This window comes from Chamaea fasciata, unplaced genomic scaffold (genome assembly GCF_029207755.1).
Source record: "Chamaea fasciata isolate MVZ Bird 193981 ecotype frontalis unplaced genomic scaffold, bChaFas1.0.hap1 SCAF_4, whole genome shotgun sequence".
NCBI lineage: Eukaryota > Metazoa > Chordata > Aves > Passeriformes > Sylviidae > Chamaea > Chamaea fasciata.
Genome location: NW_027094089.1, coordinates 726,402 through 752,682, shown reverse-complemented (window position 1 = coordinate 752,682; position 26,281 = coordinate 726,402). Strand labels below are relative to the sequence as shown.

The window sequence follows — 26,281 nt, the reverse complement described above, 5'->3', positions numbered from 1 at the left end:
AAAAATCCGCGAAAAATCCCCAAAAAATTACGAAAAAATTACGAAAAATTCTCAAAATTTCTCGAAAAATTCTCGAAAAATTCTCGAAAAATTCTCAAAAATTCTCGAAAAATTCTCGAAAAATCCCCAAAAAATCCCTGAAAAATCTCCAAAAAACCACCAAAAAGTCCCCAAAAAATCCCCAAAAAATACTTTAAAAATCATAAAAAAATACTAAGAAAATCCCAGAAAAATGAGAAAAAATCCGCGAAAAATCCCCAAAAAATTACGAAAAAATTACGAAAAATTCTCAAAATTTCTCGAAAAATTCTCGAAAAAATTCTCGAAAAATTCTCAAAAAATTCTCGAAAAATCCTCAAAAAATCCCCAAAAAAATCCCTAAAAAATCTCCAAAAAACCACCAAAAAGTCACCAAAAAATCCCCCAAAAATACTTAAAAAAATCATAAAAAATACTAAGAAAATCCCAGAAAAATGAGAAAAAATCCGCGAAAAATCCCCAAAAAATTACAAAAAATTACGAAAAAATTACGAAAAATTCTCAAAAAATTCTCAAAAAATTCTCGAAAAATTCTCAAAAAATTCTCGAAAAATTCTCAAAAATCCCTAAAAAATCTCCAAAAAACCACCAAAAAGTCACCAAAAAATCCCCCAAAAATACTTAAAAAAATCATAAAAAATACTAAGAAAATCCCAGAAAAATGAGAAAAAATCCGTGAAAAATCCCCAAAAAATTACAAAAAATTACGAAAAAATTACGAAAAATTCTCAAAAAATTCTCAAAAAATTCTCGAAAAATTCTCAAAAAATTCTCGAAAAATCCCCAAAAAATCCCTGAAAAATCTCCAAAAAACCACCAAAAAGTCCCCAAAAAATCCCCAAAAATACTTAAAAAAATCATAAAAAATACTAAGAAAATCCCAGAAAAATGAGAAAAAATCCGCGAAAAATCCCCAAAAAATTACGAAAAAATTACGAAAAATTCTCAAAAATTTCTCGAAAAATTCTCGAAAAATTCTCAAAAAATCCCCAAAAAATCCCTAAAATATCTCCAAAAAACCACCAAAAAGTCACCAAAAAATCCCCCAAAAATACTTAAAAAATCATAAAAAATACTAAAAAAATCCCAGAAAAATGAGAAAAAATCCGCGAAAAATCCCCAAAAAATTACGAAAAAATTCTCGAAAAATTCTCGAAAAATTCTCAAAAAATTCTCGAAAAATTCTCGAAAAATTCTCAAAAAATCCCTAAAAAATCTCCAAAAAACCACCAAAAAGTCACCAGAAAATCCCCCAAAAATACTTAAAAAAATCATAAAAAATACTAAGAAAATCCCAGAAAAATGAGAAAAAATCCGCGAAAAATCCCCCAAAAATTATGAAAAAATTACGAAAAAATTACGAAAAATTCTCAAAAAATTCTCGAAAAATTCTCGAAAAATTCTCGAAAAATTCTCAAAAAATCCCTAAAAAATCTCCAAAAAACCTCGAAAAAATCCCCAAAAAATCCCCAAAAAATTCCTAAAAAACCACCAAAAAACCGCGTTTTCCGCCCGTTTTCGCCCGTTTTTGCCGTTTCCCCGCCCCGACTCCACCCACCTCGGACCTGCTGCTCCAGGCTGAGGATGACGGCCACGGCTTGGTGCAGGATGAGCAGCTTGGTCTGCGGCTTGTCGCTTCTTTTCAGGTGCAGCTGCACCATGCGGCCCAGCTCCTTGAAGGCCTCGTTGATGTCGCGCACGCGCAGCCGCTCCCGCGCGTTGTTGGCCATGCGCCGCTCCTTCTCCCGCTCGGCTTTCTGCTCCGGGGTCAGGTCCTCGTCGTCGTTGGCGCTGTTGGGGGAGCGAGGCCAGGGGCGGAGCGGGCCGTTAGCTCGACACGGAACTCAAGGGTTGCCCGGATTTTTTCCCCGCCCTTTTTTTCCCGTTTTTTTCCCCTTTTTTTTCCCCATTCTTTTCCCTTTTTTTTCCCTTTTTTTCCCATTTTTTTCCCATTTTTTCCCATTTGTTTCCTCCTTTTTTTCCCATTTTTTCCCGTTTTTTTCCCATTTTCCCCCTTTTTTCCCCATTTTTTCCCCCTTTTTTTCCCATTTTTTCCCGTTTTTTTCCCATTTTTCCCCCTTTTTTCCCCATTTTTCCCCCTTTTTCCCCATTTTTTCCCCCTTTTTCCCCATTTTTTCCCCCTTTTTTCCATTTTTCCCCCTTTTTTCCCGTTTTTTCCCCATTTTTTTTCCCCAGTTTTATTCCCCTTTTTTCCCATTTTTCCCCTTTTCTTCCCCCTTTTTTTCCCCATTTTTTTCCCACTTTTTTTCCCATTTTTTCCCCTTTTCCCCCCGATTTTTTCCCCCTTTTTTCCCATTTTTTCCCTCATTTTTCCCCCCGTTTTTTTCTTTTTTTCCCTTCTTTCCCCATTTTTCCCCTTTTTTTCCCATTTTTCCCCTTTTTTTCCTGTTTTTTTCCCATTTTTTCCCCATTTTTTTCCCCTTTTTTCCCCATTTTTTCCCCCTTTTTTCCCATATTTTCCCCCTTTTTTCCCGTTTTTTTCCCATTTTTTTTCCCGGTTTTATTCCCCTTTTTTCCCATTTTTCCCATTTTTTTTCCCATTTTTTCCCCTTTTTTTCCCGTTTTTTTCCCCATTTTCCCCCCTTTTTTCCTGTTTTTTTCCCCTTTTTTCCCGTTTTTTTCCCTTGTTTTTTTCCCCTTTTTGTTCCAGTTTTTTCCCATTTTTCCCCCTTTTTTCCTATTTTTTCCCCATTTTTTCCCCTTATTTTCCCATTTCCCCCCCTTTTTTCCCTTTTTTTCCCTTTTTTTTCCCATTTTTTCCCCATTTCCCCCCTTTTTTCCCATTTTTTTTCCCTTTTTTCCCCCTTTTTTTCCATTTTTCCCCCTTTTTTCCTGTTTTTTTCCCATTTTTTCCCCAATTTTTCCCCATTTTTTTCCCATTTTCCCCCATTTTTTCTCCTATTTTTTCCCATTTTTCCCCCAATTTTCCCCCCCACATTTTCCCCATTTTTTCTCCTATTTTTCCCCATTTTTTTCCCCCATTTTTCCCCCATTTTCCCCCATTTTTCCCCCTTTTCCCCCCACATTTCCCCCATTTTTTCCTCCTATTTTCCCCCCCGTCTTTTCCCATTTCCCCCCGATTTTCCCCCAATTTTCCCCCCCCTTCCCCCCCGGTTTTTCTCCCGTTACCTAGATCTTGACCTAGTTATGGATTTGATCTCCTTCTTCTCCTCTTCCAGCTTCTTCTCCTCGGCAGTTTTGGGATCCTGGAGGTTCTCGTCGCCCTCGTCGTCCGATTTGATCTCCGAGCTCCCCGAGGAGACGCTCTGCCCTTGGAGAGCCGAGGGGATTCCTGGGGGGGACAAAAAAAACGGGAATTCGGGGGCGTTTTCCCACTTTTTTTTCCTCTTTTCCCCTTTTTTTCCTGATTTTTTCGTCATTTTTTTCCCCATTTTCCCCCCATTTTTTTCCATTTTCCCCCATTTTATCCCATTTTCTCCTGATTTTTTCCCATTTTTTTCCCAATATTTTTCCCCATTTTTACACTTTTCACCCTTTTTTTCCCATTTTCCCCATTTTTCCCCCTTTTTCCCATTTCCTCCCATTCCCTAAATTTTTTTTTTCCATTTTTCCCCATTTTTTCCTTAGTTTTCCCTCCTTTTTTAACCTTTTTTCCCATTTTTTTTCATTGTTTTTAACATTTTTTTGTTTAGTTTTTTTTTCCAATTTCCCCTTTTTTTTCCCTCATTTTTTCCCATTTTTTCCCATTTTTCCCCAATATTTTTCCCCAATATTTTTCCCCATTTTCCCCATTATTTTCCCACTTTTCCCCTTATTTTTTCCCATTTTTTTGCATCCCCCCATTTTTCCTTTTTTTTTTCCATTTTCCCCATTTTTCCCCTTATTTTTCTCTCTTTTTTTTACCTTTTTCCCACTTTTTAACAATTTCTTTGTTTGGTTTTTTTTTTTCCATTTCCCCCTTTTTTTTCCTCATTTTTCCCCAATATTTTTCCCCATTTCCCCCCTTTTTTCCCATTTTTCCTCTTTTCATCCCTTTTTTGCCCATTTTCCCCATTTTTCCCCCTTTTTTTTCCCATTCTCCCATTTTTCCCATTTTTGGGGGGATTTTTTGGGCAATTTTTTGGGAGAATTTTGGGGATTTTTTGGAGAATTTTTGGGGGAATTTTTGCGCCGTTTGGGGATTTTTTGGGGGGATTTTTTGGCAATTTTTGGGGGATTTTTTGGGGGAATTTTATAGGATTTTGGGGACACTCTTTTATTACATTTTTCGCTTGTTCCGGGGAAGAATTTTGGGGAATTTTTTTCTCTTATTCCGCGGGAATTTTTTTTTTTAGATTTTTTTTGGGGGGCATTTTTCAGCCGTTTTTGGGCGGATTTTTTCCGGATTTTTTTTTTTTTTGGGAATCTCGGGATTTTCTGCATTTGACCGAATCCTTTACCTCTATAAGGATCCTGGCCCGTGTTGAGCTCGGGGGACGTGGCCGATTGCACCGGCAGCGTCGGCACGGGGATTTGGTTGGGCAGCACCGAGTGACTCCCGCGGATTCCGACGGCGTCGTCCCGGTGAGTTCCCACCTGGAAATTCCCAACCCCCCCCCGAAAAAAAAAACAAAACCCCCGATCCTAAATTCCCGGATTTTAAACGCCAGAATCGAGAAATTCTTAAATCTCGGATGGTTTAAAACCCTGCCCCCCCCCCCCCCAAAAAAAAATCCACAAAAATCCTCGGAATTGTCGGAATACAGCCCGAAAAAATGCAAAAAAAATTCCCAAAGAATCAACCAAAATTCCCCTCAAAAAATAAAAAAAACCACCCAAAAACTTCTCCAAAAAACACCAAAAAAAATTCCTTTAAAAATCCCTCAAAGCCATGAAAAAATTCCCAAAAAATCACAAAAAAATTCCTACAAATGCCTAAAAAAAAAAAAATCCTCAAAAAATCGCCAAAAAAACCTTGGAAAAAATGAAGAAAAAAAATGTGAAAAAATTCCTAAAAGGGATGAAAAAAAATTCTCTAAAAATATTCCAAAAATCACCTAAAAAGGCCCTCAGCAATTCCTAAAAAACAACCCCTAAAAAATCCCAGAAAATTCTGAAAAATCCCCCCAAAAAAATTCACGGAAATTTCCTAAAGATCCCTAAAAAATTCCTGAGAAATTCTCAGAAAATCCTGGGAAAAAAAAACCCCAAAATGTGTAAAAAATCCTGAGCAAATCCTTAAAAAGGGATGAAAAAAAATCCTAAAAAATCGCCTAAAAATCCTTAAAAAATCCTCAGAAACTCCTTCAAAAATGCTGAAAAAAAAATCACAAAAAAAACCTTAAAAATCCCAAAAAAATTTCTGAAAAATCCTCCAAAAATCCTCATAAAATTCCTTAAAAAATCATTTAAAAACCCCACAAAAATCCTAAATAAATTGCTAAAAATGCCTAAAAATTCCCTTTAAAAACCCCGAGGAAGTTCGGAAAAAATATCCGAAAAACTTCACGAGAAATTCCTAAAAATCCCCAAATTTTTCTCCAAAAAATCCTGAAAAATTCACGCAAAAAATTCCTAAAAAAAATCCCCAAAAATTCTCCAAAAATCTCCTAAGAAATCTGAAATAATTCACTAAAAAGTCCCTAAAAAAAAATCCCGGAAAACTCTGAAAAATATCCGGAAAACTCGGCGACGAATTCATGAAAAAACGCCCGAAAAATCTGCAGAAAATTCCATCCAAAAAAATGCTCCCAAAAATTCTAAAAAAAACCTAAAAAAAATTCCAAAAAAATTCCCCCAAAAAAGGTGAAAAAAATCCCTGAATAATCCTAAAAAACCTCCAAAAAATTCTCAAAATTTTTGAAAAATATTCTCAAAAAATGGCAAAAAAATTTTTAAAAAATCCCAGGAAAGTCCGAAAAAACACGTCAAAAAATCCTCAAAAATTTCCCAAACTACACCCAAAAAAATCACCGAAAAATTCTGATAAAAGTTCGACAAGGTACCTAAAAATTCCCTAAGAAAAAAAAATTCCCCCCCCGAAAAAATCCTCAAAAATTCCTCCAAAATATCCTGAAAAAATCCTGAAAAAATTCTGAAAATATCCTGAAAAAATCCTGAAAAAATCCCAAAAAAATCCCAAAAGAATCCCGAAAAAATCCTGAAAAAATCCTGAAAAAATCCTGAAATAATCCTAAAATAATCCCCAAAAAATCCTGAAAAAATTCTGAAAAAATTCTTAAAAATCCTAAAAAAATCCTGAAAAAATCCTGAGAAAATCCTAAAAAAATCCTGAAAAAATCCTGAAAAAACTCTGAGAAAATCCTGAAAAAATCCTGAAAAAATCCTGAAAAAAATCCCGAAAAAAACCCTAAAAAGTCCTGAAAAAAATCCTGAAAAAAATATGAAAAAAATCGTAAAAAACCCTGAAAAAATCCTGAAATAATCCTAAAATAATCCCCAAAAAATCCCCAAAAAATCCTGAAAAAAATGTGAAAAAATTCTAAAAAATTCTGAGAAAATCCTGAAAAAATCCTGGAAAAAATCCTGAAAAAATCCTGAAAAAAAATCTAAAAAAATCCTGAAAACATCCTGTAAATCACAAAAAAATTCTGAAAAAATCCAGAAAAAATTCTGAAAAAAATCCTGAAAAAACCCTGAAAAAATCCTGAAGAAATCCTAGAAAAATTCTGAAAAAAATCCTGAAAAAAAATCCTGATAAAACCCTGGAAAAAACCTAAAAAAATCCAGAAAAAAATCCTAAAAAATTCTGAAAAAACCCTGATAAAATCCCCAAAAAATCCCCAAAAAATCCTGAAAAAATCCTGAAACAATTCTGAAAAAATCCTGATAAAATCCCCAAAAAATCCCCAAAAAATCCCCCAAAAATCCCATCAAAAACCCCCCGAAATCCCTAACGGAAGCCGACCCGCCCGCGGCCCCGCGGCCGCCCTTCCTCACCATCAAGGCGTGCCGACCGGCCAGGATGCCCGAGGCGTAGCCGGCGGCCAAGCCGGCCGCGGCGCCGTTGGGAGCGCCCAGGAGGCCGGGCATTTCGGCCGAACCGCCCACGGCGTGGTTCCGCAGCACGTGGATGGCGTCGTCCAGGCGCTCCAGGCGATCCTCGATGCGGCTCTGCTGCCAAAAACACCAAAAAAACGCCGAAACGGGGAAAAAAAAAATGAGGAATTTCTGGGGAAATTCCGCCAAATCGGCGGGATTTTTTAGCGCTTTTTTCGCGCTTTTTTCGCGCTTTTTTCGGCGCTTTTCTCAGTCTCAAAAGTCTCGTTTTTTTTTCTTTTTTCGGAGTTTTTCCAGGAATTTTTTTCAGTTTTCTCCAATTTGGGATTTTTTTTTTTTCCCGGTTTTTTGAGGGGTTTTTAAAAGGATTTTTTTGGGGGGGAGGGAATTGTCGGGGTGATCCGGTTTTGGAATTTTTTGGAGATTTAAAATTGGTTTTTTCCGATTTTTTAAAAATTTTTTGGTATTTTTGAGGAGTTTTTTTTTCTTATTTTATTGGGAATTTCAAGGAATTTTGTTTTGAGAGATTATTTTGGAGATTTTTTTTTTCCAGATTTTCAGAAAGGTTTGGTTTTTTTTTTTTTACTTTTTCAAAAGAATTTCGGGGCAAAATTTTTGGAAGAATTTTTGGGGAATTTTTTCGGTGATTTTTTGGAATTTTTTTCCGGATTTTTGGTGATTTTTTTTACGGAGTTTTTAGAGTTTCTTTGGGATTTTTTGGGGATTTTTTTGGGGATTTTTTTCCCAGTTTTTTGGGGAGATTTTCTTGGATTTTATTTTTAGTGGTTTTGGGGGTTTTTTTCCAATTTTTAAAGGATTTTTGTTTCGGGGACTTTTTTGGGAATTTTCAAGGAATTTTTGGTGGAATTTTTTCAGATTTTTTTCCAATTTTGGGGGATTTTTGGGGATTTTTCTTCAGGATTTCTGGAGGAATTTTCAGGGATTTTTTTAAGGATTTTTTCCCAATTTTTGGAGGATTTTTTTTGGGATTTTTAAAAGAATTTTGGGGCAAATTTTTAGAAGAATTTTTTGGGAATTTTAAGGGAATTTTTTCCGCATTTTTTGACTTTTTCTTGACTCTTTTTTTAGGGTTTTTTTGGCATTTTTGGGGAGTTTTTAAAGCTTTTTTTGGACGTTTTGGGAGAATTTTTTTGGATTTTTTTCCAGAGTTTTTCCAGGATTTTTTGGGGGGAATTTTCCAGGAATTTTTGGAGAATTTATTTGGGAATTTTGGGGAATTTTTTGGGATTTTTTTCAGGATTTTTTTGAGAGAAGGAACAAATGATTAACGGTTAATGAATAATTAATTGATAAGCAATTAATGAGTGAATAATTCACCCAGACCGACCAATCCCGTCCTCAAAAAAATTCCTGAAAAAATGAGGAAAAAATTGGAAAAAACCCGAAAAAATTTAACACTGAAGAACCAATTAATAATTACAGAAATTAACGAATAATTAATCAATAATTAATGAGCGATTAATTCATCCAGACCAACCACTCCCGTCACTTTTCTCCACCACGAAAATGTTTCAAACCAAATCAGGAAAAAACTCCAAGAAAAAGAAAAAATTACTAACGAAGAATTAATGACCACAGAAATTAATGAGTAACTCAGAATTAATTATTAACTAATTAATTAGGACCAACCAAGGATTCCTCATCCCAACAATTCCCATTTTTCCAAGGGAAAAACAAAAAAAAATCTGGGAAAACGACAGATTAATGATGAAAAATCCATTGATAATGGCAGAAATTAAGGGATCATTAATTAATTCTGGATTAATTAATCCAGACCAACCAACCCCATCATCGACTCCAGGAAAAAAATCAAAATTAAAAAAAAAGAGGAAAAACTCAAAAAAAAAAGTGAAAGAAATAAAAAAAATTGAATTACTAAAGAAATTAAGGAATAATTAAGGAGCAATTAATTAATTAGCGATTAATTCATCCAGACCAACCGTCGACTCCAGAAAACTTCAAACACAAAAAAAAAATGAAGAAAAAAAAAAAAAAACGAAAAAGAGAAAAAAAATCAAGGAAAATGGAAATAACAAAGAAACCAACGGACGATTAGCGAGCAATTAATTAACGAACGATTAACGAGCGGATTATTCCTCCAGACCAACCAATCCCGTCCTCGACTCCACCGAAACCAAATCCAACTCCGAAAAAAAAAAAAAACGAACGGAAGCAACGGAAAGCTGATTAATTCTTACTCGTTAAGAACTAACGGCTAATCATTAATTCGCGGATGATCAATTAATAATTAATGAGGCGGCTAATTCGGACGTACCAAGGAGTGCAAGGGCCCCTCATAATTGGGCGATGAAGACGCTGCTCCCCCTCCTCCATTCCTAGACCAAACTGCTGAGCCTGCTAATTAACAGAGTTCAATTAACAAAAAAAATCAATTAATTTAAAAAAAATCTTATTAATTAATTAATCGAAAATAATCGAAAGAATTTTTTTTTTTTTTTTTTTCCCCCGTAAATTTTTTTAGGTTTTTTTTTTTCCAGTTTTTTGGGTGTTTTTTTTTTTAATTAGGATTTTTTTCCTAAATGAGCTTAATTGGGAGAGTTAATTAATGAAATTAATAAGGAAAAAATCAATCACGTAAAAAATCCTGAATTTTTTGGGACTTTTTTTCCCCTTTCTTGGGGCGTTTTTTCCCTGATTTTTGAGGTTTTGTTAATCAGGCTTTTGGCCCGAAATGCGCCTAATTAAGGCAATTAATTAATAAAATTACTAATGAAGAAAAATGTGATTTTTTTTCTTCTTTTTTTTCCCAATTTTTTTAATTTTTTGGGGCAATTTTTTCCTGTTTTTGGGGATTTTTTTTCCATGAGGATTTTTTTCCCCCTCAACGAGCTTAATGAATAAAATTAATTAACAATTAACACCGTTAATAATTCTAAAAATTCCCGATTTTCGCCCAATTTTTTTTTCCTTTTCCAGTTTCTTTATTTGAATAAATTTTCTTTTTTTTTTGAGGGAATTTCTCCCAATTTTGGGTCAAAATTTTGACATTTTGAACAATTTTTAGCGGGAAAAATTTGGGAATTTTATTTTTTTCTTTTCCCATTTTTAGTTTTTGGGGAAATTTTTTTTTAAATTTTACTTTTGGACCATTTTCACCCGTTTTAAACTCAAAATTCCGGCGTTTTTGACACTTTTCGACTCGAAATTTGGGGATTTTTGGCCTTTTTTTTGGTTTCACACCAAAAATTTTAAGAATTTTCCTTAAAATTGGGGAAAAAATTTGGAATTTTGGCCCAAAAAACCAAAAAAAAATCACAATTTCAAGGTGGAAAATTTTGGGGCAATTTTGGCCGTTTTTAAAACAGAAATTTTCCCCTTTTTTTCCTCATTTTGGATTTTTGATTTTGGGGCAATTTTGGGGCAATTTTGGCCGTTTTTAAAACTGGGAAATTTTTTTTTCCTTATTTTGGATTTTGGGCAATTTTTTGGAAATTTTTTGGAGCATTTTTTTCCCCGTTTTCAACCTGAAAATTTTTTGGGGCGATTTTTGACCCTTTTGGGAATTTTTTTTTTTAAAGGAATTTTTTTTCCTTATTCTCCCAATTTTTAATTTTGGGAATTTTTTTTTTTCCTTTCTCCCGATTTTTTCAATTTTTTTTTTATTAATTTCCAAATTTTTTTTTTAAAATGGGAATTTTTTTCCTTTTTTTAAAACTGGAAATATTTAATAATTCCTCCTGGTTTTATTTTTGGGATTTTTTTAAAATTATTTTGAGGAAATTTTTCTCGGTTTTAGGTCAATTTTTGAACAATTTCCGCCCGTTTCGAGCTCGACGTTTTTTGAGCGTTTTCAACGACTTTTAGCTCCAATTTTTGCCGATTTCGGAGGAATTTTTTTTCCTTCTAGATCCCAAAAAATGGGGAAAAATTTGAATTTTGCGGGGTTTTTTTTTTCATAAAAAAAGGAACAATACCTGCCAGAGAAGGGGGAGAAGCGACGGGAGTCGAAGGGTTGGATGAAAAGCTGGTGTTGGTGTGGTCTGGAGAATAAATCTTTCGAGACATAAAAACAAAACAAACGAGAGCAATTAAAGAGATCAAATATCCGAAAGAGCGGGAAATTTGGGAATTGAGTTAGGATCGAAATCCGCGGAAACGAAAAGAGCAAAAGGAAGGAGAGCGGAAAAAAAAGTGGAAGAAAAAAGGTGAAAAAACAGAAAAATTAATTCAAATTTATGGAACTCGAAAGAATCAATGAAAATTGAAAAAACTGAGAGAAAAAAGGGGAAAAAAAAGAAAAATTAATTCAAATTTATGGAAATCGAAAGAATCAACGAAAATTGAAAAAACTGAGAGAAAAAAGGGGAAAAAATAGAAAAATTAATTCAAATTTATGGCAATAAAGAAATAAAGGAAATGAGAATTGGAAAAAAAATACGAAAAAAGAGAAAATGAATTAAAATGCATGAAAATAAAAAAGCGAATAAAATGAAGGGAAATTGAAAATGAAAAAAGATGAAAAAATAGAGAATTAATTAAAATTTATGAAAATCATGAAAAAGAAATGGAAACTTAAGAAATAAAAAGATGAAAAAATAGAAAATTAATTAAAATTTGTGAAAATCATAAAAAAAATGAAAATTTAAAAAATAAAAAAGGGAAAAGAAAATAAAAATTTATGAAAATAAAAAAATTTAATGAAAATTTGAAAGCGAAAAAAAGGAAAAACTAGAAAATTCAAATTCATGAAAATAAAAAAATGAATGAAAGGAATAAAAATTGAAAAAATAAAGATAAAAAAACAGAAAAAATGGCAAATTAAAAAAGTGGAAAAAATAGAAAAATTCAAAAGCAAAAATGGAAAATGAAATGAGAAGAAAAAATACGAAAAAATTGAAAATAGAATGAAAAAATAGAAAATAAAATGAAAAAAAAATTACTGAGAAATGGAGAAAAAAATGAAAAACCAAATGAAGAAATAGAAAAAATAAAAACGAAAATTAAAAAGGAAATAAAAAAATTGAAAATAAAAAAAATAGGGAAAAATAGAAAATAAAATCAGAAGGAAAAATCATTTAAAAATGAAAAGAAAATTAAAAATCAAATGAAAAAGTAGAAAAAAAATTACTGAAAAATAAAAATAAAAAATAAAAATGAAAAGAAATTAAAAATGAAATAAAAAATATTCCCAAAAATTGAAAGGAAAATTCAAAGGGAAAATGATTGAAAAATTGGAAAGATTAAAAATAAAATTAAAAAAAAAGGAAAGAAAATTAAAAACAAAATAAAAAATATTTTTAAAAATTGAGAAGAAAATTAAAAGGAAAAAAAATGGAAAAATGGGAAATAAATGGGAAGAAGAAAAAAAAGATTTTGGGGGGAAAATATGGAAAAAAAATTGGAAATTTTGGGGTTTTTGGGGAGTTTTTGGAGATTTTTTGTTTAGAATTTTTGGGGGAATTTTTCGGGATTTTTTGCGGGGAATTTTTGAGCGTTTTTCGGGGAATTTTTTGTGATATTGGGCTGGAAAAATTTGGGAATTTGGGGAGAAAATTTGGGGAATTTTGGGGGATATTTGGGACGGAAAAAAATTGGGAATTTTTGGGGGGAAATTTGGGATAAAAAATTTGGGGAATTTGGGGAATTTTTAGGGTGTTCGGGATGGAAAAATTTGGGGAATTTCCTGGAACAAATTTGGGAATTTTTGGGAGGGGGTTTGAGGATCTGAAAAAATTTGGGATTTTTTGGAGGAAATTTGGGAATTTTTGGGGGGAATTTTTGGGATGGAAAAATTCGGGGAATTTTCCTGGAGAAAAATGGGAATTTTTTTTTTTAATTTCGGGATTTTTTGAGGGATATTTGGGAATTAAAAATGGGAATTTTTGGGGGGGTTTTGAGACAGAAAATTTGGGATTTTTCTGGGATATTTCCATGAAAAAAATAGGGAATTTTCCCCGTTTTTACCCCGTTTTTTTTTTTAATTTTTTTCCTCATGGGTTCAACTCGAAAAGTCGGGAATTCTCAACCGAAAAAAACCTTGGAATTTTGGGGAAATAAACGGAATTTTTGGTGTCTTACAGAGGCGAGAGCTTTTCCCAGCGCGTCCCCGGTCTGCGAACTGCCCCCGGCGCCGCTGCCTCGAGTGGCTGCAAAAAAAACCAACAGGACAACAGAAAAATTTCAGGAGAAAAATGCAAAATTTGGGTGAAAATCCGGGAATTCGGAGGGAAAAAAAAGTTGGAGATTTTTCGGGATTTTTTTGAGGGTTTTTTTTCCGGAATTTTAATGTGATTTTGGGGGGATTTTTTAGTAATTTTTTGCCATTTTTGGGGGGATTTTTAATGTGATATTTTGAGGAATTTTGACCAATTTTTTTTTTTAGTTTTTCGAAGGAATTTTTCGAAGGATTTTGGGAATTTTTTTTGGAATTTTCTCGCGAGTTTTGGGGATTTTTTAGGGGATTTTTAAGGATTTTTTGGGGGGGATTCTCAAAGTCTCAACAATCCCTCAAAACCCCTCAAAAAAACCCCAAAAAAAACCCCCCAAAATTCCAACATTTTTTCCCCAAATCCCCCCAAATTCCCTGATGTTTTCCCTCCTTTTTTCCTCAAAAAACAACCCCAAAAAATTCAAATATTTTTCAGGTTTTTTTCCTATTTTTTTTCCCCAAAATTTGGGGAGTTTTTCCATGATTTTTTTTTTTTTTTAAATCCTGAATTTATTTATTTCCCCCCCTATAATTTTCCGTGAATATTTTATTGTTTCAAAGTTTTCCCCAAAAATCCAAAAAAATTCTGTAAAAATCTCCCCCAAGAAATCGTGAAGAAATTCAAAAAAAAATTCCCCAAAAATTCCCCGAATTCCATGTAAAAATCCCACCAAAAACTGTAAAAAAATCCAAAATAATCTCTCAAAAAATCCCCAAAATTCCTCAAAAAATCCCCCCCCAAAATTTCCAAAAAATCCCCTCCAAAAACCCAAAAAAATTCCCCCAAATTCTTTAAAAAATCCGAGAAAAATCCCTCAAAAAACCCCTTAAAAATCCCCCCCAAAATCCCTTAAAAATCCCTAAAAACTCCCTTAAAAATCCCCCAAAAAAATCCTAAAAAATCCCTAAAAAATCCCCCAAGAAGTCCTAAAAAATCCCCCAAAAAATCCCCCAAAAATCCCAAAAAAATCCTCAAAAAATCCCCCAAAAATCCCTAAAAAAATCTCCAAAAAAACCTAAAAAAATCTCCAAAAAATCCCCCAAAATTCGCCAAAAAATCCCTAAAAAATCCCCCCAAAATCCCTAAAAAATTGCCAAAAAATCCCGAAAAAATCCCCCCCAAATCCCTAAAAAAAAATCCCTAGAAAAATCCCCAAAACTCCTAAAAAATCCCTCAAAAATCCCTAAAAAATTCCCAAAAAATCCTTTAAAAATCCCCAAAAAGTCCCAAAAAAATCCTCCAAAAATCCCTAAAAAATCTCCAAGAAATCCCCAAAAATTCACCAAAAAATCCTAAAAAAATCTCAAAAAAATCCCTAAAAAATCCTAAAAAAACCCCTAAAAAGTCCCCCCCCAATCCCTAAAAACTCCTAAAAAATCCCTAAAAAAATCCCCAAAAACCCCTAAAAAATCCCTAAAAAATCTCAAAAAAAACCCCTAAAAAATCTCAAAAAAATCCCTCAAAAAAACCCTAAAAAAATCCCCAAAAATCCTAAAAAAATCCCTAAAAAATCCTAAAAAATCCCCCAAAAATCCCTAAAAAATCTCCAAAAAATCCCCAAAATTTCACCAAAAAATCCCCAAAAAATCCCTCCCAAATCCCTAAAAAAATCCCTAAAAATCCCTAAAAAATCCCTAAAAAATCCTAAAAAATCCCCAAAAATTCCCCAAAAAATCCCCCCAACATTCCCTAAAAATTGGACCATTTTTTCCCGATTTTCTCCTCTCTCCATCTCGGTTTTCAGGAATATTTCGGACTCACCCAGGATGTTTTCCGAGCCGTTGGCCGGGGGGGTGAAATTGGAATTCCGGTGGAACGACGACATCGGGGGGAGGCCGGAGCTCAGCTCGGCCGACGAGTGCGACGGGTAGGGCTGGGGAAGGAAACACAAGAATTCGCCACGTCCGGGCTCCAAAAATTCCCCGAAAACTTCTCCGAACTTCCCCAAAAGGTCCTAAAAATTCCCGCGAAAATTGCAAAAGGAAAACAAAAAAATTCCAAAAAAAAAGCTCCGAAAAATCGTAACAAATGCTCAAAAAATTCCCCCAAAATTCAAAAAAAACCCTGAAAAATTCCCCCCAAAAATCTCCAAAAAATCCAAACAAATGCTCAAAAAATTCCCCAAAAAATCCTCAAAAATTCCCCCCCCAAAAATCCTAACAAATGCTCAAAAAATTCCCCAAAAAATTCCCCAAAAAAATCCTCAAAATTTCCCCCAAAAATCTCCAAAAAAATCCAAACAAATGCTCAAAAAATTCCCCAAAAATCCTCAAAAATTCCCCCCAAAATTCCCAAAACTTCCCTAAAATATCACCAGGAAAAGCCTAAAAATGCCAAGAAAATTACTCAGAAATTACTCAAAAATTGCAAAATAAAATCACCAAAAAAAAAATCCGAAAAAGTTCCAAAACGTTCCAAAAAAAATTCCAAAAAAATTCTCAAAAAATTCCTAAATATTCCCCCCAAAATCCTCGAAATTATCCTCAAAAATTCCCAAAAAATCCTCTAAAATTTCTCTGAAGTATCCCCCAAAAAACCTCTAAAAAATCCAGGAAAATCCCCAAGAAATCCCTTTAAAACCCCCCAAAAAAGGGAAAAAAATGGGAAAAAATCGGAAAAAAATCCATCAAAAATCCAAAAAAACCCCAAAAAATTCCCAAAAAATTCCGAAAAAAATCCCCAAAAAATCCTAAAAAATTCCTAAAAATTCCCGAAGAATTCCTTTGATTTTCCCCAAGAAATCCCTTTAAAACCCTGAAAAAAATCGGAAAAAAATCGGAAAAAAATCCAAAAAAATTCCAAAAAACCCCCAAAATACCCCAAAAAATTCCCCAAAAATTCCCAAAAAATCCCCCAAAATTCCCGGGTTTCTCGGCGAACACTCACCAATCTTTCGTGGGGGTGGAGGCTGCAGTAACTCCCGGATTGGGAAATGTGGGAAGAGTTTCCCAACATCCCGGCGTAGCCGCCTTGGCTGATCCCGCTCGACGAGCTCCAGGGGTCGCTGCCGTGGTGCCCGTCTGGGAAAAAAAACCGGGAAAAAAGCCGGGAAAAAAAAATTCGGGGATGCGGGTGGAAAATTCCAGAATTTTGTGGGAAATGGGAGTTCGGCCCCGAAGTTCGGGACGAAAATTGGGGATTTTTTGGAGGTTTGGAAGAGGAATTATCCCAAAATTTGGGATTTTTGGGAGAATCCCCGAAAAGTTTGGGATTGTCCCAAAAATTGGGGATTTTTTGGAGGTTTGGAAGAGGAATTATCCCAAAATTTGGGGTTTTTTTCTGGGAATTTTGGGAGAATCCCCAGAAGTTTGGGATTGGCCCAAAAATTTTTCCCCGTTTTTTTTTTTTCTGGATTTTTTTTCCCCCCCAAATTTTCCTGGAATTTTCCCGTTTTTTTGCCTTGATTTGTCCCCCAAGTTTTCCTTGGGTTTTTCCCAGTTTTTCCCTGAATTTTCCCCAATTTTTCCCTTTTTTTCTCCTGGATTTTTTTTCCCATTTTTTCCTGGATTTTTTTTCCCAGAATTTCCTGGAATTTTCCCCTGGATTTTCTTCCCGGATTTTTCCCTGGAATTTTCCCTGATTTTTTCCCCATTTTTTCCTGGATTCTTTCCCCCAATTTTCCCTGAATTTTTCCCCATTTTCCCTCCCCTGAATTTTTTCCCATTTTTCCTGGATTTTTTCCCCAAATTTTTCCCTGAATTTTTTCCCACTTTTCTCCTGAATTTTCCCCCATTTTTCCCCTAAATTTTTCCCCATTTTTCCTGATTTTTTCCCCATTTTTTCCCTGAATTTTTCTCCATTTTTCCCTGAATTTTTCCCACTTTTCTCCTCAATTTTTCCCCATTTTTCCTGGAATTTCCCCCAAATTTCCCCAGATTTTTCCCTGGATTTTTTATTCCCCGAATTTTCCCCAGAATTTCCCCATTTTTTTCCTGGATTTTTTCCCCAATTTTCGGGGAATTTCCCCCAAATTTCCCCAGATTTTTCCCTGATTTTTTCCCCATTTTTCTCCTGATTTTTTCCCCATTTTCCCCTGACTTTTTCCCCAATTTTCCTGGAATTCCCCCCAAATTTCCCCAGATTTTTCCCTGATTTTTTCCCCATTTTTCTCCTGATTTTTTCCCCATTTTTCCCTGAATTTTTCCCGATTTTCCCCTGACTTTTTCCCCAATTTTCCTGGAATTCCCCCGACAATTTCCCCGGATTTTTTTCCCCCCCACTTCTCCCGGCATTTCCCCCCTTTTCCCCCTATTCAAACCCCAAACAAACCCCCGAATCTTCCCTTTTTCCACCCAAAAAAAAATAATAATTAAAAAAAAAGCGGGAACGAATTCAGCTGGAATTCCGGGAATTTTTTTCCCGGGATTTTCCCGGGATTTTCCGAGCTCACCTTGCATGAAGAAGGAGCTGGGGAAAGTGCTGGCTGCTGCTTTGGACGACGGGTAACCCGGAGAGTCGCGGTTGTAATCGGCCGTGCTGGCGGACGGGGCGTAAACCTGCGGAGAAAATCCGGGAATTTAGGCGGGGGGTTTTTTTTTGGGAATTCTGGAGTTATCCCAAAAATTCGGGAGTTTTAGGAAGTTTGGGAAATAAAAATGTCCCAAAAAAAAAAAAAAAATTGGGATTTTTTGGGGGGGGGGGTTCGGTATTAAAATGATGCCAAAAAATCCCGTTTTCGGGAAGAATTTTGGGGTTTTTTTTTTTTCCTTCTTTTTGTTTATTCCCAAATTTAAAAAAAGAAAAAAAAAAAATCCCAGGAATGGTGAAAGAAAATCGGAACAAATCCATGAAAAATCCAAGGAATAATTTAAAAAAAAAAAAAAAAAAAGGACGAACCAAAACTTCCCCAAATCTTGAGACGTGAGCTCAGGGCGCCTCCGGGAACGGGAAATCCGGGAATTCCGGGAATTCCGGGAATTCTTCTCCGTTTCTTTCCCCTCTTTTTTGTTTTGGTTTGTTTTCCTTTTCCCCTTTTTTCCCTTCTCCTCCTTCATTTCTCCCCCTTCTTTCCCTCCCCTCCTTCCCAACTTTCTCCCTCTTTTTTTCCCCTTTTTTATTCCCTCTTCTTTCTCCTTTTTCCTTTCCCCTTTTTTTCCCCCTTTCCCTTTTTTTCCCAATTCCCTCTTTTCTTTCCCCAATTCCCTCTTTTCTTTCCCCCCCTTTGCTTTTCCCCTCCCTTTCCCTTTTTTATTTCCCTGTTTCAGCGTCTCAATTCCTCCTTTTTTTTTCCCTCCCTTTCTCTCTCTCTCTCTCTTCTATTTTTCCCCCTTTTTTTTTTTTTTTTCTTTCCTGTTTCAGCGTCTCTGTTTCGGTTTTCTGGGAAAAGGGAGAAGGGAAGAAAAAACAAGGGGAAATGGAAAAGGAAGAGAAGGGAAAGGGAGAAGGAGAAGGGAGAAGGAAAGCAGGAGGAGAAGGGAAAGAGGGAGAAGGGAAAAGGAGGAGAAGGGAAAAAGGGAAAGGGGGAAATGGAAACAGAGGAGAAGGGAAAAGGGGAAAAGGGAAATGGAAAAGGAGGAGAAGGGAAAAAGGGGAAAAGGGAAAAGGAGGAGAAGGGGAAAGGGGGAAAGGGAAAAGGAAAAAGGAGGAGAAGGAAAAAGGGAAAAGGGAAAATGGAAAAGGAGGAGAATGGAAAAAGGGGAAAAGGGGAAAAGGGAAAAGGAGGAGAAGGGAAAAAGGGGAAAAGGAGGAGCAGGGGAAAGGGGGAAAGGGAAAAGGGAAAAGGAAGAGAAGGGAAAAATGGAAAAGGGGAAAAGGGAAAAGGAGGAGAAGGGGAAAAGGAAAAGGGAGAAGGAAAGCAGGAGGAGAAGGAAAAGAGGGAAAAGGGGAAAGGGAAAAGGAGGAGAAGGGAAAAAGGGGAAAAGGAGGAGAAGGGGAAAAGGAGAAGGGAAAAGGGAAAAGGAGGAGAAGGGAAAAATGGAAAAGGGGAAAAGGGAAAAGGAGGAGAAGGGGAAAAGGGAAAATGGAAAAGGAGAAGGGAAACAAGGGAAAAAGGGAAAAAGGAAAAGGAGAATGGAAAAAGGGGAAAAGGGGAAAAGGGAAAAGGAGGAGAAGGGAAGAAGGGAAGAAGGGGAAAAGGGAGAAGGGAAAAGGAGGAGAAGGGAGAAGGGAGAAGGATGAGGAGAAGGAGCAACGGAAGCGGGAGAAGGGGAGCAGGAGAAAGGAGGGAGGAGGGAAGGGAAGAAGGGAGAGGGAGGAGAAAGGGAAAGATGGGAAAAGGAGGAGAGAGAGGAGAAGGAGAGGAGGGAAAGGGAATGATTAATATCACTATTAATAATATTAATATTAATATTAATACTAATATGATGTTTCCGGGATTTTTACAGTGCTATTTTTCGGGATTTTCTCAGAGTATTTCCAGGAGTTCTTTATTATCATTTCGAGGTGATGTTTTAGGGGTTTATTTTTTTAAAATGATTTTTTTTCGGGGTTTTTTTTTTTTAAAAATGATATTTTTCGGGGTTTTCTCAGTGCAGTTTCAGGGGCCTCAAATTATTAATATTTTTTCATTCCATTTCCGGGGTTTTTAAACGGTATTTCAGGGATTTCCTTGGCGCGCTTCCGGGATCTTTTTTTACTCACGCTAATTATTATTCTTTAATTCCATTTTCGGGGGGTTTTAAATGGTTTTTTTGGGATTTGATTATTATTATTGTTTTTTTAATGATGTTTTAGGGATTTTTGTGTTATCGTTATCATTGCTTGTTAATTACACTTCGGGGATATTATTATTATTATTATTTTAATTATTATTATTATTATTATTATTATTATTATTTCTTCGATTTTTCGGGGTTTTTTGTATTATCATTATCATTTCTGGTTAATTATCCTATGGGGATTTTATTATTATTATTTCTATTATTATTAATACGTTTAAATGGTATTTTTGGGGATTTTCTTCTTCGATTTTTGGGGATTTTTTTAAACAATATTTTTCGCCGTTTTTTAATTGGGTTTTTTTTTGGGGGGGGGGAGGGGCATTTTTAGCTCTTATTCTTCTTATTGATTATTATTTTTAATTACATTATTCCTGATTATTTTTTTTTAATTCTATTTTAGACCATTTTTTTTAAGGATTTCGTTAAAAATTTTGTTTTTCCTTTTTTTCCCCCCCTAAAAAAAAGCTCCTTTTTATTTTTTATTTTTTAACTTTCTTTTTGGGGTTTTTTTGGCACGGGAGGAGTTAATTAACACCCGCTGCCTAATTAGCAGCTGCCTTAATGATGATGAATAAAGCCAAGAGAAAAAAAAAAAAAAAAAACACGGAAAAAAAACCATGAAAAAAAAATCATTTCAAAAATTAATTTTTTTTTTTTTTTGGGCCTGAAATTGGAATTTTCTTTTTTTTTTTGTTCCTTCTCCCGTCCACGGAAAATTAATATTTTCGATTTCTTTTCACGTTTTTTTTTATTTTGCCGGGCTTCGTTTTGTTTTTTTTGTCGTTTTTTCTTTTTTTTCCCTGACAACCACGCAGGCGGCCCTAATTATGCATGCACGATTTCAGCTGCAACTCATTAATATGCAAATGTATGCACGGGTTAGTTACTAAATTAAAAATGCAAAGGAGCCCTTCTGCTGTTTCTTTTTGGGGGGTTTGTTGTTTGTTGTTGTTGGGTTTTTTTTTTCGGGGGGATTCGAACCGAACGAAAAGAATCCCCAAATGAAGTTATTTGGGGGGAGGGGGGGTGATTAATAATTAAAATCATCTTGAAAGGGGGAACTTGTTGCTCCCAAAAAGTCGGGAATATTTGGGAATTTTTGGTGGTTTTTTGGTTTTTTTTTTGCGCCGAGGGGAAAAAAAAACCAACAAAAAACAACAAAAAAACCCCCCAAACGGGAGCAGGAGGTGGAATCTCAACCGGGGCCCGAAATTCCCGTTTCGTTCTTTACTCCTTGATTTGATTTGATTTCTTCATTTCCTATCGCTTTTTACTGGCTTTTCATTTTTATCTTGATTCTTTATTTCTATGTTTTGATTTTTATTCTCAGGATTTATTGTCCTCTTTTAACCTTTATTTATTTTTTCTTTCCTCCATTTATTTATTGATTTATGTTCTTTTAATTTGGTTTTCACTTGACTTTATTTTTATTATTTTTTAATTTTTATCGGTTTGAATCCGGGTTTGATTCCCAATCCTGGTTTTATTCCCGGTCCCGCTCCTGCTCCTAATCCTGGTCCCTAATTCCCAATTCCCAACTCCTAATCCTGGATCAAATCTCAGTTCCACTCCTAATCCTGGTTCTAATCCTGGTCCTACTCCTGCTCCTAATCCTGGTCCCTAATTCCCAATTCCCAACTCCTAATCCTGGTTTAAATCCCAGTTCTGCTCCTAATCCTGGTCCCAATTCCCAATTCCCAACTCCTAATCCTGGTTTAAATCCCAGTTCCGCTCCTAATCCTGGTTCTAATCCTGGTTCTGCTCCTAATTCCCAATCCTGGTTCCAATCCCAGTTCTGCTCCAGGTTTTAGTCCTGGTTCAAATCCGGGTTTGATCCTAATCCTGGTTCTGTTCCTGCTCCTAATCCTGGTCCCAATTCCCAATTCCCAACTCCTAATCCTGGTTTAAATCCCGATTCTGCTCCTAATCCTGGTCCTAATTCCAGCACCACAAATGGAAATCCCGAATCCACGGGGAATATCCCCAGCTCGGGAATTCTCAAAATCCAGAAAGTGGAATAAAATTTTTTGATGGAATTTCGAATAGATTTGAAGAAAATTGGAACTGAAATAAAATCGAAAGAAATGGGAAAGAAAATCAAAATCAATCGGAATAAAATCAGAATAAATTCAAAATAAATTCGGAATAAAACCAGAAGAAAATCGAAATCAAATTGAATAAAATTCCAAAATAAATTCGAATAAAATCGAAATAAATTCAAAATAAAATCGAAATAAATTCCAATCAAATAAACTACGGAGCCGATTTCTCTGGGAAAATTCCCCCCCCCCCAAAAAATTTCCCTTTTTTTGGGATATTTTTTTTTCCTTGTGCATTTCCCTCAGTGCTCTGAAGAGGGAGACTCAGTCCCAGCTAAAGCCCAGCTTTGTTAATCCCAAACCTGGCTAAACCCGGGATTAAAAAAACCCAAAATTTGAATTTTTTTGGGGGGGGGGGAGATGAAAAATGAAAGAAAAAATTCCCGAAGATTTTCAGAAAGGGGAAAAAAATTAAAAATTTAGGGAGAAAAAAAATCCTTAAAAAATAAAAATTTTAGGGAAAAAAAAATCCTTAAAAAATAAAAATTTTAGGGAAAAAAAAATCCTTAAAAAATAAAAATTTTAGGGGAAAAAAAACACCAAAAAATAAAATTTTTAGGGAAAAAAACCACCAAAAAATTAAAATTTTAGGGAAAAAAAATCCCCCCCCCTCAGAAATAACAATTTTTAGGGATTTTTTTAAATAGGGAAAAAAAAAGTTCCGAATATTCATGAAAAAATATTCAAATTTCGGAATATTTTCAGGTTTTATTTAATTAATCCCTTTTTCGGAAGAAATTAAATTTAATGAATGAATTACAAAGCGATTCTTTTCTCTCTCTCTCTCTCCAAATATTCATTAATGATCCCTCATTAGCAATTAATCGCTGCTAATTACCAGATTGCGGGAGCTGAGGGCTTGATTTTTTATATCGATATGCAAATGAGGTCATCGATATGCAAATGACACGCAAACGAAGCCCAAATATCTGCTTAAAAGAGCGAAAACTTGAATTTGAGACGCGTTTTCCACCCAAATTTTGGGCCGAAATCCCCAAAATTTGGGATTTTTTTTTTTTTTTCCCCTACAAAATCTGTTTATTTTTAAAGGGATTTTTCGTGGAATTTTTTTGGGGAAAAAAATCCCCAAAAATCCCCCAAAAAATTCCCAAAAAATTCCCCAAAAAATTCCCAAAAAATTCCCAAAAAATTCCAGGTACTTACAGAGGACGGCAAACCCGGAGGAACTTTCCGAACTTTCTTTGTCTGAACTTCTGGAAAGAAAAGGAATTTAAAATAAAAAAAAAAAAAGAAAAGAAGAAAAAACCGGATTAAAAATTTCAATTTCGGAGAATTTTTTCGGATTTTTTGGTTTTTTTTCCTAAAATTTTCCTGATTTTTTTCTGGGGTTCGGAATGATGAGCAAAAAGGGGGGAAAATGACGAGGAAAAGGTCTGGAAAAAAAAAAAAAACTTGGGAATTTTGGGGGGAAATTTTGGGGGGTTTTTTGGGGGGGGGGATTAATTGGGATTTTTGGGGGTTATTTTGGGTAATTGGGATTTTGGGGGAAAATTGGGATTTTTGGGGATAATTGGGATTTTTGGGATAAGTCAAACTCGCCATGGAGAAATCCCCCGGAGAAATTAATGGGATTTTTTTTTGGGGGGGGGGGGGGGGGGGGATTATTTGGGATTCTTGGGGTCATTCGGATAATCAGGACTTTTGGGATTACCGAGATCTCCGGGATCCGGAAAATTTACCACGGAGGATTTTTAGGATTTCGGGGGATTTTTGGGCTCATTGGGATTTTTGGGCTCATTGGGATTTTTGGGCTCATTGGGATTTTTGGGCTCTTTGGGATTTTTGGGCTCACTGGGATTTTTGGGATCATTTTTGGGATCTTCGGGATGACTCACCCATGGAGGAGGCGTGCAGGGCTCTCCGGCGGGCGCTGCCCCCGTACTGGTAGTACTGGGATCCGGGTTTGCTGGGGGACAACGCCGCGGGCGTTCCCAGTTCCATGTCCCCTCCCAGCAGGCTCTGCTGCGGGGACGCAAAACTTTGGGATGCGGCCCCCAAATCCCTTCCCCCACCCTAAAAGGACGACAACAGAAAAATCCCCGCTCCGGTTTTGGGCCGGGGGAAGGGGGAGTTGAGAAGAACGGAAGGGAAATTCCGCGATCCCAGAAAATCCCGTGAAAAAACGGCGGGAAAAATCTCAGGGAATGTTTTGGGGTTTGTAATAGGATCAGTGGATTGGGGGTTTATATGGGATTGGCCAATAGGGATCAATGGATTGGGGTTTATATGGGATTGGCCAATAGGGATCAATGGATTGGGGTTTATATGGGATTGGCCAATAGGGATCAATGAATTGGGGTTTATATGGGATTGGCCAATAGGGATCAATGGATTGGGGTTTATATGGGATTGGCCAATAGGGATCAATGGATTGGGGTTTATATGGGATTGGCCAATAGGGATCAATGGATTGGGGTTTATAGGGGATTGGCCAATAGGGATCAATGGATTGGGGTTTATAGGGGATTGGCCAATAGGGATCAATGGATTGGGGTTTATATGGGATTGGCCAATAGGGATCAATGGATTGGGTTCCCTATGGGATTGGCCAATAGGGATCAATGGATTGGGGTTTATATGGGATTGGCCAATAGGGATCAATGGATTGGGGTTTATAGGGGATTGGCCAATAGGGATCAATGGATTGGGGTTTATATGGGATTGGCCAATAGGGATCAATGAATTGGGGTTTATATGGGATCGGCCAATAGGGATCAATGAATTGGGGTTTATAGGGGATTGGCCAATAGGGATCAATGGATTGGGGTTTATATGGGATTGGCCAATAGGGATCAATGGATTGGGGTTTTATATGGGGATTGGCCAATAGGGATCAATGGATTGGGGTTTATATGGGATTGGCCAATAGGGATCAATGGATTGGGGTTTATAGGGGATTGGCCAATAGGGATCAATGGATTGGGGTTTATATGGGATTGGCCAATAGGGATCAATGGATTGGGTTCCCTATGGGATTGGCCAATAGGGATCAATGGATTGGGGTTTATATGGGATTGGCCAATAGGGATCAATGGATTGGGGTTTATAGGGGATTGGCCAATAGGGATCAATGGATTGGGGTTTATATGGGATTGGCCAATAGGGATCAATGAATTGGGGTTTATATGGGATCGGCCAATAGGGATCAATGAATTGGGGTTTATAGGGGATTGGCCAATAGGGATCAATGGATTGGGGTTTATATGGGATTGGCCAATAGGGATCAATGGATTGGGGTTTATAGGGGATTGGCCAATAGGGATCAATGGATTGGGGTTTATATGGGATTGGCCAATAGGGATCAATGGATTGGGGTTTATAGGGGATTGGCCAATAGGGATCAATGGATTGGGGTTTATAGGGGATTGGCCAATAGGGATCAATGGATTGGGGTTTATATGGGATTGGCCAATAGGGATCAGTGGATTGGGGTTTATAGGGGATTGGCCAATAGGGATCAATGGATTGGGGTTTATATGGGATTGGCCAATAGGGATCAATGGATTGGGTTCCCTATGGGATTGGCCAATAGCAATTCCAATAGGGATCAATGGATTTATTACTGATTTTACATATCTGATGTTTTAATTTCTAATCTCTACGATTTATTAATTGCTAATCTATTAACGAGCATTAATTGCATTTACGAGGTATCAGGCCGAATTTATTAAATGGTGCATCTTAACTTCCATCGCACGTATTAAATCCAGGATGCAGTATAAAAATGATTGCTGTTATCTGTTAAATTAATATAGGGGCTACTTTTAATGAAGAGGGTATTTTGAATAAATAAAATGCACGGAATGTATAGAAAATCTCCAGAGTATCCATCCTATATACTGAATCTCCATCCCATAATTCGAAACTCCATCCCAAAACTCCAAAATCCATCCCATAATTCAAATATCCTTCCCAAAAATCCCATCTCCCATCCCACAAACCGAGCAATCCCCCGAGGGCGCGGGTGGGAATATCCAAAATCTCCGGCTGCTTTTTTGGGATCCTTTTTTTGGGAATTTTTGGGGATCCTATTCGGGATTTTTTTGGGGGGATTTATTTGTTTTCTTTTTGGGATCCTGTTTGGGATTTTCTGGGATCCTTTCGGGGATTTTTTCCGGGTCCTTTTAAGGATTTTTGGGGGATTTATTGGGGATTATTTTGGGGATTTTTTTGGATCCCTTTTTGGGATTTTTTTGGGATATTTTTGGGGTTCTTCCCGGGATCCTTGTTAGGATTTTTTGGGAGATTAATTGGGATTATTTGGGGGATTTTTTGGATCCTTTTTGGGGTC

The 26,281-nt window shown here is 35.9% G+C and overlaps 1 protein-coding gene across 21 annotated transcripts in view; it reads right to left on the bottom strand.

The window, feature by feature from the left end:
- Positions 1-12: 12 nt before the first annotated feature.
- Positions 13-26,281, bottom strand: part of TCF4 (transcription factor 4) — a 69,487-nt gene continuing 43,218 nt past the window's right edge. For 5 of the 21 annotated variants that reach the window (XM_066180678.1, XM_066180677.1, XM_066180670.1 and 2 more), the window contains 12 exons: positions 23,826-23,952; positions 23,134-23,183; positions 17,602-17,707; positions 16,098-16,231; positions 14,973-15,084; positions 13,081-13,148; positions 10,977-11,055; positions 9,317-9,399; positions 6,961-7,137; positions 4,461-4,596; positions 3,190-3,352; positions 13-1,830 (listed from right to left, as the gene is read on the bottom strand). In XM_066180678.1, coding sequence (XP_066036775.1) covers positions 1,410-1,830; positions 3,190-3,352; positions 4,461-4,596; positions 6,961-7,137; positions 9,317-9,399; positions 10,977-11,055; positions 13,081-13,148; positions 14,973-15,084; positions 16,098-16,231; positions 17,602-17,707; positions 23,134-23,183; positions 23,826-23,952 — 1,656 coding nt within the window. In that variant the 3' untranslated portion in view covers positions 13-1,409. Of the gene's footprint in view, positions 1,831-3,189; positions 3,353-4,460; positions 4,597-4,730; positions 7,138-9,316; positions 9,400-10,976; positions 11,056-13,080; positions 13,149-14,972; positions 15,085-16,097; positions 17,426-17,601; positions 17,708-23,133; positions 23,184-23,825; positions 23,953-26,281 lie in introns of those variants that run through there. The other 16 variants (XM_066180676.1, XM_066180665.1, XM_066180673.1 and 13 more) reach the window with 11 other exon arrangements.